The 15,863-nt window shown below is 35.4% G+C and overlaps 1 protein-coding gene across 1 annotated transcript in view; it reads left to right on the plus strand.

Moving 5' to 3' along the window:
* LOC142336414 (uncharacterized) overlaps positions 1-8,666 on the plus strand; it is a 69,748-nt gene extending 61,082 nt beyond the window's left edge. The window contains exons 4-7 of the mRNA XM_075385231.1: positions 3,347-3,585; positions 4,405-4,671; positions 6,710-7,377; positions 8,103-8,666. Coding sequence (XP_075241346.1) covers positions 3,347-3,585; positions 4,405-4,671; positions 6,710-7,377; positions 8,103-8,259 — 1,331 coding nt within the window. The 3' untranslated portion in view covers positions 8,260-8,666. The remainder of the gene's footprint in view (positions 1-3,346; positions 3,586-4,404; positions 4,672-6,709; positions 7,378-8,102) is intronic.
* Positions 8,667-15,863: the final 7,197 nt, after the last annotated feature.

A 15,863-nucleotide genomic window follows, 5' to 3' on the forward strand; every position in this document is an offset into this window, starting at 1 on the left:
TCATTTTGTAGCTAATGGTTTTCATGACTAAATAGTTGTTTTCGAAAAATAAAAAGGTATTACTTAATTTTGCTATTTTTCTCTTTTTCTGTTTAGTTGCTACGTATTCTCATTAATGAGAGGTCGCTTATCACATTATTGGTTTCGGAGGAAGGGTTAACTGAACATTTTTGAGAGGCAAAATATGTTTTCACGGCTTCGACGGTGTTTTCTCGCAAGTTTTGATTGAATTTTTGTTTGTTGTCTCTATTTGTTGTTCTCGCATAAAAAAATTGGCAATTACAGGTCTTAATGACCTCCTTTTGAGGCGTCTGTTATCATAAAACATTTAGATAATTTTAGTTGATATCTAATGGTTTTCATTACTTTGAATTTAAATGTTTTTTAAATAATCGAGTTTTTTAAACTTTTTTGTTCTTTTTGTTTTTTGCTGTTTTTGTTCTTTTTTGTCTACATGTTACAGAGGCTGATAACGGATTGTTCCATATCTTTTCTAATGATGGACAAATTATTTTGTTTAGTTTCAGTTTTATCTGACATTTTTGACTTTGTTAATAACTCAAATTTTTTTAAATGGACAAAGTTTTGGATGTAATTAAATTTTGTTGTTATTATTGTTTGATTTTGTTGTTCGTCTTGGTTTGCTTTCTTAGTAATGGCTGATCTCATCAATCTAATGCGGCATTTTTTCACTCCACTGAGCTATTTGCGTTGGAGGCAATCTTGTTGTTCATACACATTTTTGTTTAAAAAATTTGTGCGGGTTTTCTATCTGTTCCTCATCATTTGGTAGACATTTATGTCAAAAATCAGCGAGGTCGGAACTTAATATGCGACCTCACATTACCGATCCTCCTTGTTTTTTAAGTACTAAAAACGGTTTTTGACTCAGATAGTAAATATCTCTCCAATTTTTTGTGCACAAGACGTTCTTTGTTATGAGGGTTGCGAATATATGTGCAAACGAGAATAAACCAGATTCTCCAATGATAAATGTCGTAAAATTTGGGTACGAATTTTTTAATTAATCTTCGCAAGGCATCAGCTTGTATACGGATTTAACTTAAGGCAGTTTTTTTTGTTACATTTTTGTCTACCAAGCGCAAGAGAATCCGGCTTTTGTTGCTGTTGTATTGTTTTTGCAGCTTCAGCCTCTATCATCTGTAATTTCTTTCAATAATTTTGGTATTTACTTCAATTTTTTATATGCAAACTTTTTTTGGCAATTATTGTGTTGAAGACTGACAATTTGTTGCTCTCTAAGTCTTGAGAACGTTGATATAATATTTCTTTCATGAAGTAAAAAAAATTCTGAAAATGAACACCAGATTTCCTTTCCAGTACATGCATTCGATATATAAAAGAAGGTAGCATTATCATCAATTAGAACAAAACGAACAAGAATTTATGCAACATGTCGTTGTTAAATCAGTAAGGAAATTACTCCGAAATTCAAATAAGAGCCAAACCTAACACTCAAATGTTGTAATTAAACATTTAAGACGTGTATAGGCAGGAAGTGAATGATGGAACAAAAGTATTTTTTCCACAGGAAAACATGATCTGAATTTAAATTATATATGATTTTAATTTTTAAACATGATTTTTAAGAAAATTGGTCGTAGTCCCTCAAAAATATTCGTCGAGCTCTTAAGCTTTAGTTTGTTATTATAGCTGCGAAGCTGAAAGCTGAGCGTAGCTATATTGCGGTGCTCTTGCTTTTTTACATTTCAAAGAATTTGAATTGTATTGGGGCGCTGTCTTTTTTTTTAAGATCTGTTCACACATTTTTATGATTTTTGAAGTCAAATTGGAGTAGTGATTTTGGTCACGCCGAAAAAGGAAATGGAGCGAAAAAGCGAGTGGTTTTGCGGTGTGAATTTCTTTCGCTCTAATTTGAAAGTAGAGTGAGAAAACGGTGTTTGAACAAAAATTCGGTTTCTCGGTAGTGGTTTTTTGTTCACATGCGGCATTTTGACATTGATTTTGTTTTTTTCTTATTTTCTTTGATCTGATTTTTTTAAAAATGGTTTTCTCAATTCACTGATGTCCATTCTAGGTCTAGTTTTTCTGTTTATTCAATGAAAATTCTTTGAATTGTACGTCAGGACTTGTCCTGCTATGTTTTTTGTTTCGTCGTCTGACGCTCTTTTTTCGTTTTACATTTGTTCACACAGCAAAGCTGAAAAAGTCAAATTTTCTGAATGACTTCTTCCTCTCACTAACGGCATTTGCGCGTGATTAGATTTTGATCATACGTGACTTACCTCACTCAATAAAATGACATTTGCACTTTAAAACTTAAGTTTAATTTGAATTTGTTTAAGGTCAAAGGAACTCCTATGTGCAGTAAACTTCCCTAATAAGAGGCGTCTGTGGAATGAATTTTAACAAGCTTTATTAATTTATCGCTGAATGTTTTTTAGCCTAGTTTTTTGAGCTGCGTCGATTTTTTTTCCAATTTAGATCTGTATCTGTTTCCATCTCTATTATATGGCACGCAGGTCTTTTCTTTCGCAGCTATTCCGGCAATTTGCCGGCTATGTTTTTATTTGCGTCTTTTATTGAGTTTAGCTCTGTCATCAGATCATTGCAAAATAATCGCTCTTAAAGAAAAGAGGCCTGAGTAAAAGCTAAAATAAAATTTGGAGAAATATTTTTGGGGAAATAAATAAATTTCATGTCTGCAATCATTATTTGGAATTTTATATTTCAAATTTCATAAAGCGAGGGGCTTTTTGCTGAATTCCCACAAAAATTGCGTGTTATTTCAAAATGGCGAAGGCTCAAACTGGGAGCATCGAATGTTCTTGCTTTAAGGGGAAAATAATCGATTTTTTAAATGTGATATAAGCAAGTCTTTTTTGACCAGTTCATTTGTTTTTCAAGCGTGAGTGTTGGATTTGGAAATTTCGCAAAAAAAGAGTTGCAGGGTAGTGGAGGTGATTAGTTGCTGATGAATTTAAAAGTAGAGCACTCGTGCATAATATCTCTGAATGCTTCAATTATTTTAATATCGCCAGCTGTTTCTTAAAATATCGTTTATAATTTTATCCTATGATATTTTAATTTGCACACCTAAGTGCTTAACAGTTTCTGATCTTGAATTTCTCTTTGATTATTTTTTCGAAGTTATTACCCTATGCCGTTTTTTAAAAGAGATGTAAATATGTTTCATTTGCGGTAAAATAATTCTTTGCATTTGAAATCATGGAACAATCAAAGTTTAGTTTAAATTTAATGTAAATTCAATTCTAGTTAATTAGGCGGAGGAATGAGATTTAGTGTTTCCTATTTAGTGAGTCTTATATTAAATCACTTATATTAAGCAATGAAATCTTTTCAGATAGATATCCAACTGACTTGTTGGTGACTGGGAACGATATTGTGAAGCCATGGGTGATGCGAATGCTTCTTCTCTGCACTGAGCTGACCAATGGTGTAGTGCCATTCAGAAGCGTCTATCTGCACGGTCTTGTTTTGGATCCTTTTGGTCGAAAGATGAGCAAATCTCTTGGCAATGTGATTGACCCTCTCCAAGTGATCAACGGGGTCACTGCCTCCAAATTTAGACAAGACATGCAGGTTACTCTTATTGCTGCTTGAAATCAAAAACTATGTGCTTTGTCAGTTTTTTTTATAGCTGCGAAGCTGTAAGCTGAGCGTAACTATATTGCGGTGCTCTTCGTTTTTACGACTCGAAAAGGAGTATTATTTTTCTTTGAGGTTTTTTAAATTCGTTGAGACGGCATTTTGACCTAAAATGGAAAGTGAGTAAAATGGACACGTGAACTTAGTTTTTTTGCGCAAGAGAAGTCTTCTGATCATATGAAGCGTTCACTGATTGACTTTTCGACTTTGAAAAGTCTTTTTGACTGAATGGCGCATATAGATAACCATTTGTAACCGTTTTCTGTCCAGTTTGCCCAGTTCTTTTGTTTATAATTTGATTTTGGTGGAAATATTATTAGTCGATGCTGTATTAATATGTAAACCTCTTGAATTGATACCACGGTGGTTTTGTTGAGAGCCTAACATTCCGTTTCAACTGTAAATTGAGCACATATTTCCTAATTTTTCAATGCCCGCCCTCATTTTGTCAGCCGGCTATTATTGCGCTCCCTTCAGCCAATGAGAATAGCCTCTCTAAACTTATGCGTGATACTAACCAAAGTCGATGCCTCGTCAATCGTTCGAAAACAAATTGTGCGACGTTACGGTAGATACACATGTGTGACAAAAACGCGTTTATTCGTTGAAAATGGTTCGTTCAGCAAATGGGACTAGCCGTTACAGCAAATGATGCCATTATGAGGCTATAATTTATACTTTTTTAAATCAAAATACCAATTTTCGACAAGAAAAATATTTGCCGTAGTTTTACTGATATCCTCATGTTTACAGAGTAAGATCAAGAGCGGACAAATGAGTGGTTTTGAGACAGATTACTTCAACAAGTTCACGGAGAGCGTCTTCGGTGTTAATGGTAGTAGACCAGGTGGAGGCGGAGGAGGGGGCTCAATTCCCGCTTGTGGTGCTGATTGTCTGCGGATGATGCTTCTGAGACAGAATAAACGGAACGCGTCCTCCATCAAACTTCAAATCTCCTCAATCAAAACATCACTCGAATTTTGTAACAAACTCAAAAATGTCACGTCTTTCATCTTTTTGGTGAGGATGCAAGTTTGGTTTGATCCTTTTTCTTATTTCAGTTCGGTTCCTGGAAAAAAAACCTCACGAAAAAACGCCCCTGCAATTTTAGAGAGGAGAAAATACCCCCATGAAATAAAACCCCGCTTGACTGTTAAACGGCTACCCATTTATTGCATTTCGGCATTAACTCGAGGGCCGTGGCCATGGCTTAGCTGACTTGAGATGAAACTTTCACAACCATGTTATCACAATATTTAATGTTAAGATTAATATAGGGTTTATTTGCATGGGGCTTATTTCTCATAAGAAACAGAGCAGGGGTTATTTTCCATGGATGGTTTATTTCCTAGACCCGTTCAATTCGTTATCGTGGAAAGAGGTTTTAACAAAGTTGGATTGTTTTTTCATCAAATTTAAGTTCTTCAGCATTGAAATTGCATTTTGCCTGGCGTTCTTAATAATTGCTCTCGTAGAGAAGCTATTATTGTAAACGTGTGTTAATGCAAAATTTTCGCTCGACCATTTTGATTTTTCGAGTGACTTTTAAGCCCTTGACGTTTTGCGTGATCTAAAATTCTCTCTCAATCACAATTTCAAGCAGCTGAACTCAATTGGCGGCAATACCCAAAAATCATTTAATACTCAAAGTCAAATGAATATTTATTATAGCTGCGAAGCTGTAAGCTGAGCGGAGCTATATTGCGGTGCTCTTGGTTTTTTACAATTCAGAGAATTTGAATTGTATTGGGGCGCTGACTTTTTTTTTAAGATCTGTTCACACATTTTCATGATTTTTGAAGTCAAATTGGAGTAGTGATTTTGGTCACGCCGAAAAAGGAAATGGAGCGAAAAAGCGAGTGGTTTTGCGGTGTGAATTTCTTTCGCTCTAATTTGAAAGTAGAGTGAGAAAACGGTGTTTGAACAAAAATTCGGTTTCTCGGTAGTGGTTTTTTTGTTCACATGCGGCAATTTCACTCTGATTTTTGCTGTTTTTTTCGATTTTTTGGATCGGATTTTTTTCTAACTGGTTTTCCCAATCCATTCACAGCTCATTCTAGGCCTAGTTTTTTGTTTGAATTAAATTTTCATTTCTCGCTAGGGGTTTTTTTGTTCACATGCGGCATTTTGATATTGATTTTCTGTTTTTTTCTTAGTTTTGTTCTGATTTTTTTTAAAATGGTTTTCTGAATTCACTCAAAATCCATTCTAGGTCTAGTTTTTCTGTTTAGTCAATAAAAATTCTTTGAATTGTACGTCAGGACTTGTCCTGCTATGTTTTTTTGTTTCGTCGTCTGACGCTCTTTTTTTGTTTTACATTTGTTCACACCTCAAAGCTGAAAAGTCAAATTTTCTGAATGACTTGTTCCTGTCACTAACTGCTATTGCGCGCGTGGCGTCATTTATCACTCTCTCTAGCAAAAGTTTTTTGCGTGATTAGATTTTGGTCATCAGTGACTTACCTCACTCAATAAAATGACTTTTGCACTTTAAAATTTAAGTTAAATTTGAATTAGGTTAAGGTCATAGCTTTTTGACGTGCGTCGATAACTTCTTCAACTTATATCTGTATCTGTTTCTATCTCTATTTTACGACACGCAATTCTATTCTTTCGCAGCTATTCCGGCAATAAGCCGGCTATGTTTGTAAACGTGTGTTAACGCAAAGTTGTCGGTCGACCGTTTTGATTTTTTGAGCGACTTTTAAGCCCTTGACTTTTTGCGTTTTGCGTGATTTAAAATTCTGTCTCAATCACAATTTCAAGCAGCTGAACTCAATTGGCGGCAATACCCAAAGTTCATTTAATAACTCAAACTCAAATGAAAAGTGCGCCGAAACTGGCGTCATTTTTCACTAAATCTTAATAGTGGTATATGTTAACATCTAATTTGGCTATTTGAAAAACCCACTTTTGAACTTCTTAGTCTCATTTAGCCCCCCCCCCCCCCCCCCGACTGAAGCAGGCTGCAATTGATTAGAGTTCCCAAGACTTGGAGATTAGAGCTCCCAACAATTAGGTCAAGTTTTAACTGATAATTGTTTTTCCAATTGTTTCAGATATCGAAAGACAAAGGTCCAATTTTGCCCTCCTATGACAACTTAGAGGATTTCTTTCCACAGTCTATTTCTGCAATGGATGAGTTCATATTGTGTAGACTGATTGAGCTGCAGTCGACCTCTTTACAATTATACGAATCCATGCAATTCTCACAATTGATTGAAAACTTGGAATCCTTTTTGCGCAAAGATCTCTCGAATACATATCTCATTTTTCTCCAAGCTGCAACCAAAGATTCAGAAATTAAACATTCGTCTTATTGCACAGCTGTTTATGTTTTGAGTCAGTTTATCAAACTCTGCCACCCAATTATCCCGTTTTTAACAGAGAAGTTGTTCCAACAGTTGAAATACGTTACACAAACAGCAGATAAAAGCGGTTTTGAACTGGAAACCATATTGGACGAATCCATTTTGACTCACAAGTCTCTTGAAGGTTGTAAAAGATCCGAATTGAGTGAAAATTTGGGCTTTGGAAATCAGTTTATGTCAGAAATAATTGCGGATGTTGGAGATTTAGTCGATGAGGTGACCACTGCGGTTAATGTGAAACTGTCAAGTGAGAAAACTGACGAAGCGAAACGGAAGCTACACGTGTTCGTGCCCAACTATCCTTTGTTGACGAAATCGATTCAAGTTTTCTTCAAACGCAAATTGCAACTAAATCTGTAAGTACAGACCTTTGATTATTGTAGAAGTATGTGCCTTTTTTTAGTGCAAAATTTTTGCTTAACAATTTCGTTTCGGAATATTCTTTCGCTCGCGTGATTTTTTGCCCAATTTTTTCACACTTGACATAGATTTTTATGTGATCTAAATTGCTCTCAGTCAAATTTCAATCGGGTAACCTAATTAGAGGCAGTTTACTACTGAAAGTGCAATAAAAATTGGTTTCATTTTCTTCTAAATCCTTGTACTGGTCTAACAAACCCTCTAGCGACATCTAACCCAGCTACTACCCCCTGTCGACTGAAGCAAGCTAAATTTGAACCCCCCCGGCTGTCGTGCGATTGCAATTTGTCCGAGTTTAGTCGGTTTATGTTAGTCCAGGCTCTCCGTCAAATTTATGTTGTATTAATTGAACCCCGCTCGATTTTTGCTCCATTTGTTCGCATTTTACATCTCTGAACAAAATCCATTGTGAACAAAATCCATTGTGAACAAAATCCATTGTGAACAAAATCCATTGTGAACAAAATCCATTGTGAACAAAATATTAAGATATAAGATTGCTACTGAGATACATCATCGAATACTACCATGAACTTTTGAAAATTCGTGTATACTAAATCATGTGGGGATTTTGGTTTCATTTGAGAATAATTTGATCTTTTTGAATTCGTTAATATGAAGTCATTATTTTGTCTAGTTAGATCCTTTTCTCTCATTTCAGTCGGTCAGTGGACGTGACAATGAGCGATAGTGACTCTTTCAATATAGATAAAAAGCTGCGCCGACAACAGTCATCCACAAACACAACGGAACTCAACGAACAAAACCTTTTGAATGTTGAAACCAAAAAACTCAGCCTGATTTGTAAATTGCTATAAAGAGGTTATTAATATTGTACAAAGGACATCTATAGTGAGTAGTATGTTGTTGCATCAACGCCCAGTATGAAGACCGAGACCCAAGACAGGTAGTTGCCAGACGGACCTGGGTCGCGGACAGTGGGTCGGGTGAGACCGAGCTCATAGTCTGGACAAATTTTCGGTCGCGGTGCTCCGTCTGTCCCATACCTGAATTCGGTCCGGTCCATACCTGAGTTGGGTCTGTTCATGCTGGCCCATAGCCTGTCGTCGGTCTGGCCCATAACCTTCTTCGGTCTGTTTTGTCGTCGGTCTGAACCATACCCGGTCTTCAGTCTGGACCACACAAACCGGACTGAAGACCAGGTTTGGGCCAGACCGACGTTTGTGTATGGACCAGACCAAGGATTTGAACCGCACCCGCGGCTGTTGTGCGATTGCAATCTGTCCGACTTTAGTTGCTTTATGTTGGTCCGGCTCATGCCCAATCTTCGGTCTGTTTGGTGTGGCCATACCCAATTGTCGGTCTGGCCCATACCAGGTCTTCAGTCTGGATCACACAAACCAGACTGGAGACCGGGTATGGGCCAGACCAAACAGACCGACGATTGGGTATGGGCCAGACAGAACAATCCACCATCTTAACTTACTCAGATTTCTCATTATTAAATTACCTGTTCTTAGTTTCTTCTTTAAGATAACTAATTCTTTGATAGGGAATCTGATACTGCAAGGGTGAGAACTTCATTCCCGCTTATGATCTATGAAGCACTAAACATTCCAAAATTCCATGACTACTCAATTTCTTGGTATTTCTCTTATTTCTCTGCCACTAATGGGTGCAAAATACCGCAAATATATTTTTTCAAAACAAACTTTTTTGGAAGTTTTTTTCGAATAATTTCTTTTGAGATGACAAAAGTAGAAGTATGAGGGAATATGAAGTTGAAATGTGAGCTTCAAACCCGCTGATGGGTTTCGAAAGCAATCAAAAGTCAACCAAAATAATCACACAAAAGAACTATAATCAGATTCTGTTTATGGTCTAATACTGCTGAGAATACTTTCATTGAAACAACTAGTTTTCTAGTTTTGAAGAACGTGAAAATTCGAATGCCGAGCGCTTCATTCCCGCTTATGGGTTATGAAGCACCGAACATTTCACAATTGGTGACTACTCATTTTTCTGGTACTTCTCTGCCGCTAATGATCAAAAGAGCAGCACTGCATTTTTTGCTAAAGAAGTTGTGAGTTTGTGTTATCTATTTTACAGTTAACAAGACAATCGGTACACACAAACATATGTGTATACATGCATTCAAACAATTACGCTTTCAAACATACTTTTGTATTTGCATAAAAAACATATGTACCCAAGTACCTACACACATACATATATTACATACATAAACACATACATACATAAACACATACATACACACTCACATACACACATTCATGAACACATGCATAAAGATGCACACAAATTTAAATACACACATACTTACATACCCACATACAACACATACATACATACATACAAATAAATACTTTCAACTTACATTTTTATATATATATATATATATATAATATATATATATATATATATATATATATATATATATATATATATAAACATAAATACATACATACATACAGGCATGCAAGCATACTTACATACATGCATTCATACTTACATACCTACAGAGATAGATACATGCATTAATGTTCTGCGTTAAGTTATCAAAACTAAAACCTACAGTGGAAGTACTTTCAATTGGTGAAAATTGTTCTAACCTACACGAACAAATTTGTTTCTCAAAGGTGTCAGGACTAACGCTATATGCCACAATTAAGGTAATCATGATCATATAGCTAAGGTACTAATAACTAATAATATGCTATGTGCTCAGCGTATAAAATGCGATTCCGAAAATGCTGTTTGAGGAGCTAACAGAGAAAGATTGAAAACCGATTCCCGACGATAATTGAAACATTGATCATAGAGCTCAAGTAATTATGTGGCGAAAAGGATGACAAAATCATTGTGGGAACTGTTTAAGCAAACGAGTTATGTGACGTGTAACAACGGAGCTTTTTAATTGAATCATATATGTGGCAAGAAGAATCAGGCAAAAATGTAGACAAAAATGAAGGCAACCCTGATCAGTTTGCTAGGATACTAAAGTTTGCGATGATCAATGAATTATTGGCAATTTTTAAAATTCTATTTAAACGGCTAATAGTGAAGGCGTTCAAATAGATGCAAGAATAATGGCGATTTGAACATGGAAATTTTTATATGATATCAACTATGTATATTGCAATGAAACCAGTACACAGAATACATAAAAATTGACAAGTTGATTTTTATCAGACAAACTCTAACATACGTCACTGGAGCCCTCTCTTTGCAGGGTATATGCGAAAAGTTCGCATATCCTTTTGTGTCTAAGCAGGTCTGGTTGTGTTGGAGGTTGGTTATGATTTTGGATAATGTCTTTGGCTACAGCTTTGTAGCTGTGTCTAGTCAGGTGGACATTATCGGGCAGCCAACTGAATTTCACCGATTCCAGGCCCACGGAGTGGGTGACAAACATTTCGCGCAGCCTAATATCAATTTTGCCGATCCATTCTTTGGTCTCTGGGAGGTTGTCCCCCGAAATTATCTCAATGATAACAAGCTTTGTCTTCAAATAGTTGCAGAAATTCCGCAAATTGTCTTTTGATGTGATAACGTCAGTTTCATCTGAAATAGCTTGTTAGGGTATTGGGGCGCCTGCATTCTTCGTTTACCCCAAGCAACATGAGAATGGAATGCGTAAATCTGCATCTCCAACGCTCTACAAATATGGCTCCAGAACTTTCAGCCCTCCCTCGGAATACTTAGGCGAATATCAGATCTAGTCATCTCCCGCTCCTCCACTTGCTTTTTACTTGACTATGCCCAATGAGCGTTATCTTTGTTTTCAACTGAAGTCATAAAATTTAATTAATTTGCAATCTGCATTAAAAATTGAAAGTCGCAAAAACTATGCAGATCCGGATTTCGTGCAAAAGCTCCATAATCGTGCTAGGACTACTCTCATAATAGGATTGTAATAAAATTATCAAGGAATCAGATTTTCCATTACTGGGAGCTTCATACCCGCTTATGGGTTATGAAGTGCTGAACAATTCACAATTCAGTGACTACAGAACTTTCTTGTATATCTCTGACGATAATGCTGGCAGAGTTAACCAACTTTTTGTTAAACAAAACTTAAATTTTGGTTTTTACTCTTAAGAAGACAAGTGTAGTCGTATTAGGAATTTGAAGTTGGGAATCTGCTTTGCGCAAAAACTCGCAAAGCAGTTTTTCAATTGAACATGAACTTTGATTGCTGAAAGCGTCTTTCCGGCTTATGGGTAATGAAGCACTGAACTTTTGACAAATCAGTGACTAATCAATTTTCTGGCATTTCTGGCGCTGGGGAAAAGAACTCTCGAATTTTGTCAAATAAAACCTAATTTTACTGGTAATATTTTTAATGTTCAGACATAATTACAAGTAAAACATTATCTGAAATTTGAATGTTGGGCGCTTCGAGCAAGCTTACAGGCTTAGAAGTAACAATTAACAATTCAGTGACTACTCAATTTTCTGCTGTTTCTGTGCCGCTAATGAGTTAGAAAGCACCGCAACTATTTTTCCAAAAAATTGGCTTTTTGGAATACCAGCTGATGGGTATCGGAAGCTACCAAAACTCTACCACAATGACCTCTCAAAAGAATTTTAATCAGATTCTGCTTATGGTCCAATATTTCTAAGATTACTTTCATTGAAACATCTGCATGCATTTTCTCCCTTCCGCACAACAGGATAATGATAAGTTTTAGAGAACATGAAATTTGGAAAGCCGAGAGGTTGATTCCCGCTCCGGGCTTATGAAGCACGCAACATTTCACAATTCCTTGACTACTTTTTTCTTGGTAATTCTCTATCGCTATTGGTTAAAATAGCACCAACTCGATTTGTCAACTAAACTTTTAATTTTTGTTATCCATTTTGCTTGTAAAAGGACAATTGGCAGACGCGCAAACATGTACACGCGTTCAAACAATTACACCATCAAGCGCATTCCTAGTTGCATACAAACATATATACACACTTACATACACACATACATAGATTACATGCTTGCACACATTACTAGACACCAGCAGACACTCACGTTTAAATGCACACAAATAAAAGCATATACACACACATACACACAGACATACATAATCACGCATACATACATACATTCATATATACTTATATATATATATATATATATATATATATATATATTATATATATATATATATATATATATGAGTGTGTGTATATCTATGAATGTATGTATGTGTGATTATGGATATATATATATATATATATATATATATACATATATATATATATATATATATATATATATATATATATAAATATACTTATTATATGTTCATTCTTCATATATATATATATATATATATATATAAATATAAATATAATATATGTATATATATATATATAAATGAAGTACATACATGCATTCATTCATACATACATAAATACATTCCTACAAAGGTACTTAAGTGCATAAATGTTCTCCGTTAATTTCTTGAAACCTAAACCTACAGTGGAAGTACTTCCAATTGGTGACATTTTTTCACCATGAACAAATTTGTTTCTCCAAGGTATCAGGACTAACGCTATATTCAACAGTGAAGGTAACCATGATCATTCAGCGAAGCGACTGAGAGTATACGATGTGCTCTACGTATAAAATGGCAATTTCGAAAATGGTGTTTCAAGAGTTAACAGAGAAAAATTAAAAGCCGATGCCCGACAATAACAGTTATCATGGGTCTTGAGTAATAGTAATGACAAAAGTGATAACCACTAAATCTTTGCAGGAAATTTAAACAAAACAAGTAATGCGAAGTGTAACAATGGAACTTTTTAGTTGAGACAAATATATGAGGGAGGCGAGAAAAGTGAGGCAAAAATGTAGACAAAAATGAAGGCAACCCTGATCAGCTCGCTCAAGTTCTAAGAGTTTGCAATGAGTCAATGCAGTATTGGCAATTTGGAAAATACTATGTAAAGGGCTAACAGTAAAGGCACTCAAATGGATGCGAAAGAATAAGGGCGATTTGATCATGGAGTTTATTACTTGATATGATCAAGTAATTTTTTTGCAATAAAACAAACCAGTACAGAAAAAACAGAATTTAACAAGTTGATTTTTATCAGACAAACTCGAATATACGTCCCTGGAGCCCTTTCTGCCGGGTATATGCAACGAGTTACTAGATCGTTTTGTGTCTTAGCAGCTCAAGTTGTGCTGGAGGTTGGTTATGAAGTTGGATAACCAACAGTCTTTGGCTACAGCTTTGTAGCGGTGTCTAGTCAGGTGGACATTATCGGGCAGCCAACTGATATTCACCGTTTCGAGGTCCACGAAGCGGCTGACAAACAATTCACGCAGCCTAAAATCAGTTTTGCGGATCCATTCTTTGGGCTCTGGGAGGTTGTCCGCAGAAATTATCTCAATGATATCAAGCTTTGTCTTCACATAGTTACAGAAATTCCGCAAATTGTTTTTTGATGTGATAACGTGAGTTTCATCTTAAATAGCTTGTTAGGGTATTGGGGCGCCTGCATTCTTCGTTTACCTCAAGCAACATGAGAATGGAATGCGTAAATCTGCATCTCCAACGCTCTACAAATATGGCTCAAGAATTTTCATCGCTCCCTCGGAATACTTGGGCGAATATCAGATCTAATCATCTCCCGCTCCTCCACTTGCTTTTTACATGACTATGCCCAATGAGCGTTATCTTTGTTTTCAACTGATGTCATAAAATTTTATTAATTTGCAATCTGCATTAAAAATTGAATGTCACAAAACTACTGTATGAAGATCCGAATTTCGTTCAATTGACTTCAATTAAAGTTTTTTCATAAAAATTGTTCATTAAAATCATTGAAAATTTTTCTTTTTTCATTAAAAGTTGTCATTTTTCATTGAAAATTTTCATCTTTCCAATAATTGACTACAATGAAAAAAATTATTTCATTAAAAGCGATGAAAACGAGTTGAAACACTTCTTTCATTAGGACGCTACGCCACAAGCGCTTAATTTTTTTTAACCTGCAGAAAAAGAAAAAAATTAATTAATGATAAAGTCGTTTGAGTATGTTATAATCCGTACATCACGTACGTAGATTAGGCTAGAAGCCTGTTTTCGGATGTTGCAGTCAAAGAATGATTGATTGTGAGTTTGTTTTCATCTGAATAACTCGTTAGATTATTGAAAATCCATTATTCAGAAAAAAACGATAAATTGTCCAAATTAGCGTTTGAAAGTGTTATTTTTTATAGGCACGATATACCAAAAATCCTTGTTGTTTCAGACTCTTTATATAGAGTTACTCAAAATTTGAGTATGATTAGATTTGAGGAATTATGTGGTCCTGTAAAAATTAACTATATTTTCAAAGATTATGTTAAATGTTCGTTCATTATTTTGTATTAGAGTCCGCTTGTTTTGGTTTGCTTTGAACAGCTCCTTGTTAAATTAGACTTTTGTATTTTCTATTTTTGAATACGCTTTAACAGTCGGTCCAATCAAGTGGTGGGTCTGTTCCGTTTGGCCCAGTTTGACCAAAGACTGTTTGGTCTGGCCCATACCTAAATTTGGGTCTGTTCTGTCAACCTCCATGTCTGTTTGCTACCCAAGTCCGTCTGGATGAAATCCGCGGCCCCTTTCTTGGGCCGAGGATTTCATCCTGGACTTTTTATGGCTAATATACATCTCTTTGGATGAGCTTATTGTCACCAAGTTCTCACTAAATTTAAAGTTTTAAATTGCCATTTTCTTTTCACGACAGCCAACTGATGTTTGGAAATTTTGGGCGCTTTTCTGGAATTTGATACGTTGATTTGTATGCCAATGGATCTTAGAAATTTTAATTTGTGCTTTTTGCTTCTCAAGGTGCACATTTCAATACAAGGAGGTGCAGTAATGTGTTTGCAAATTATGTTCCGAACCTACGCATACTAATTTTTGGCTTAATTGTGGGTACGAAATAAACCAGAGGTAGGAAGATTTAGAATTTTTAAAGACTAGTTCTTGCTTTGTAATTTAAAATTTGATGTTTTTCAAAAAAGAGACAGGCATCTCTACCAGTGATACTAATACCACTAAAATTATTTTTTAATTTCACTAAAATGGACAAAAGAACGGATCAAAGCGTTTGGTTTGGAATTTTCCATTAAAAATGTTTTACAAAAGAGACACCTAAGTCATCTAAAGTCATTCACTTTTGACTTGTTGGCGCGTTATCAGACTTGTTGGTGCGTTGCAACAAAAATCCAGAACTGCAATCCAAAGAACTGGATAGTGGAATGACCTGACAATTAACTTGTTTACAACAACTTCAATTTAAGACCGTCAACAAAACCCATGACGCACTATTGAACAAAAATTTACATTTAAAAAAATTAAGAATTATCAAATTTAAAAATTAATGAAAATATTGACACTACCCTTCCCTCGAATGAGTACACTCTTTAATGTTAAAACACTCA

Source organism: Convolutriloba macropyga, chromosome 1 (assembly GCF_964194025.1).
Source record: "Convolutriloba macropyga chromosome 1, txConMacr16.3, whole genome shotgun sequence".
Classification (NCBI taxonomy): Eukaryota; Metazoa; Xenacoelomorpha; order Acoela; family Convolutidae; genus Convolutriloba; species Convolutriloba macropyga.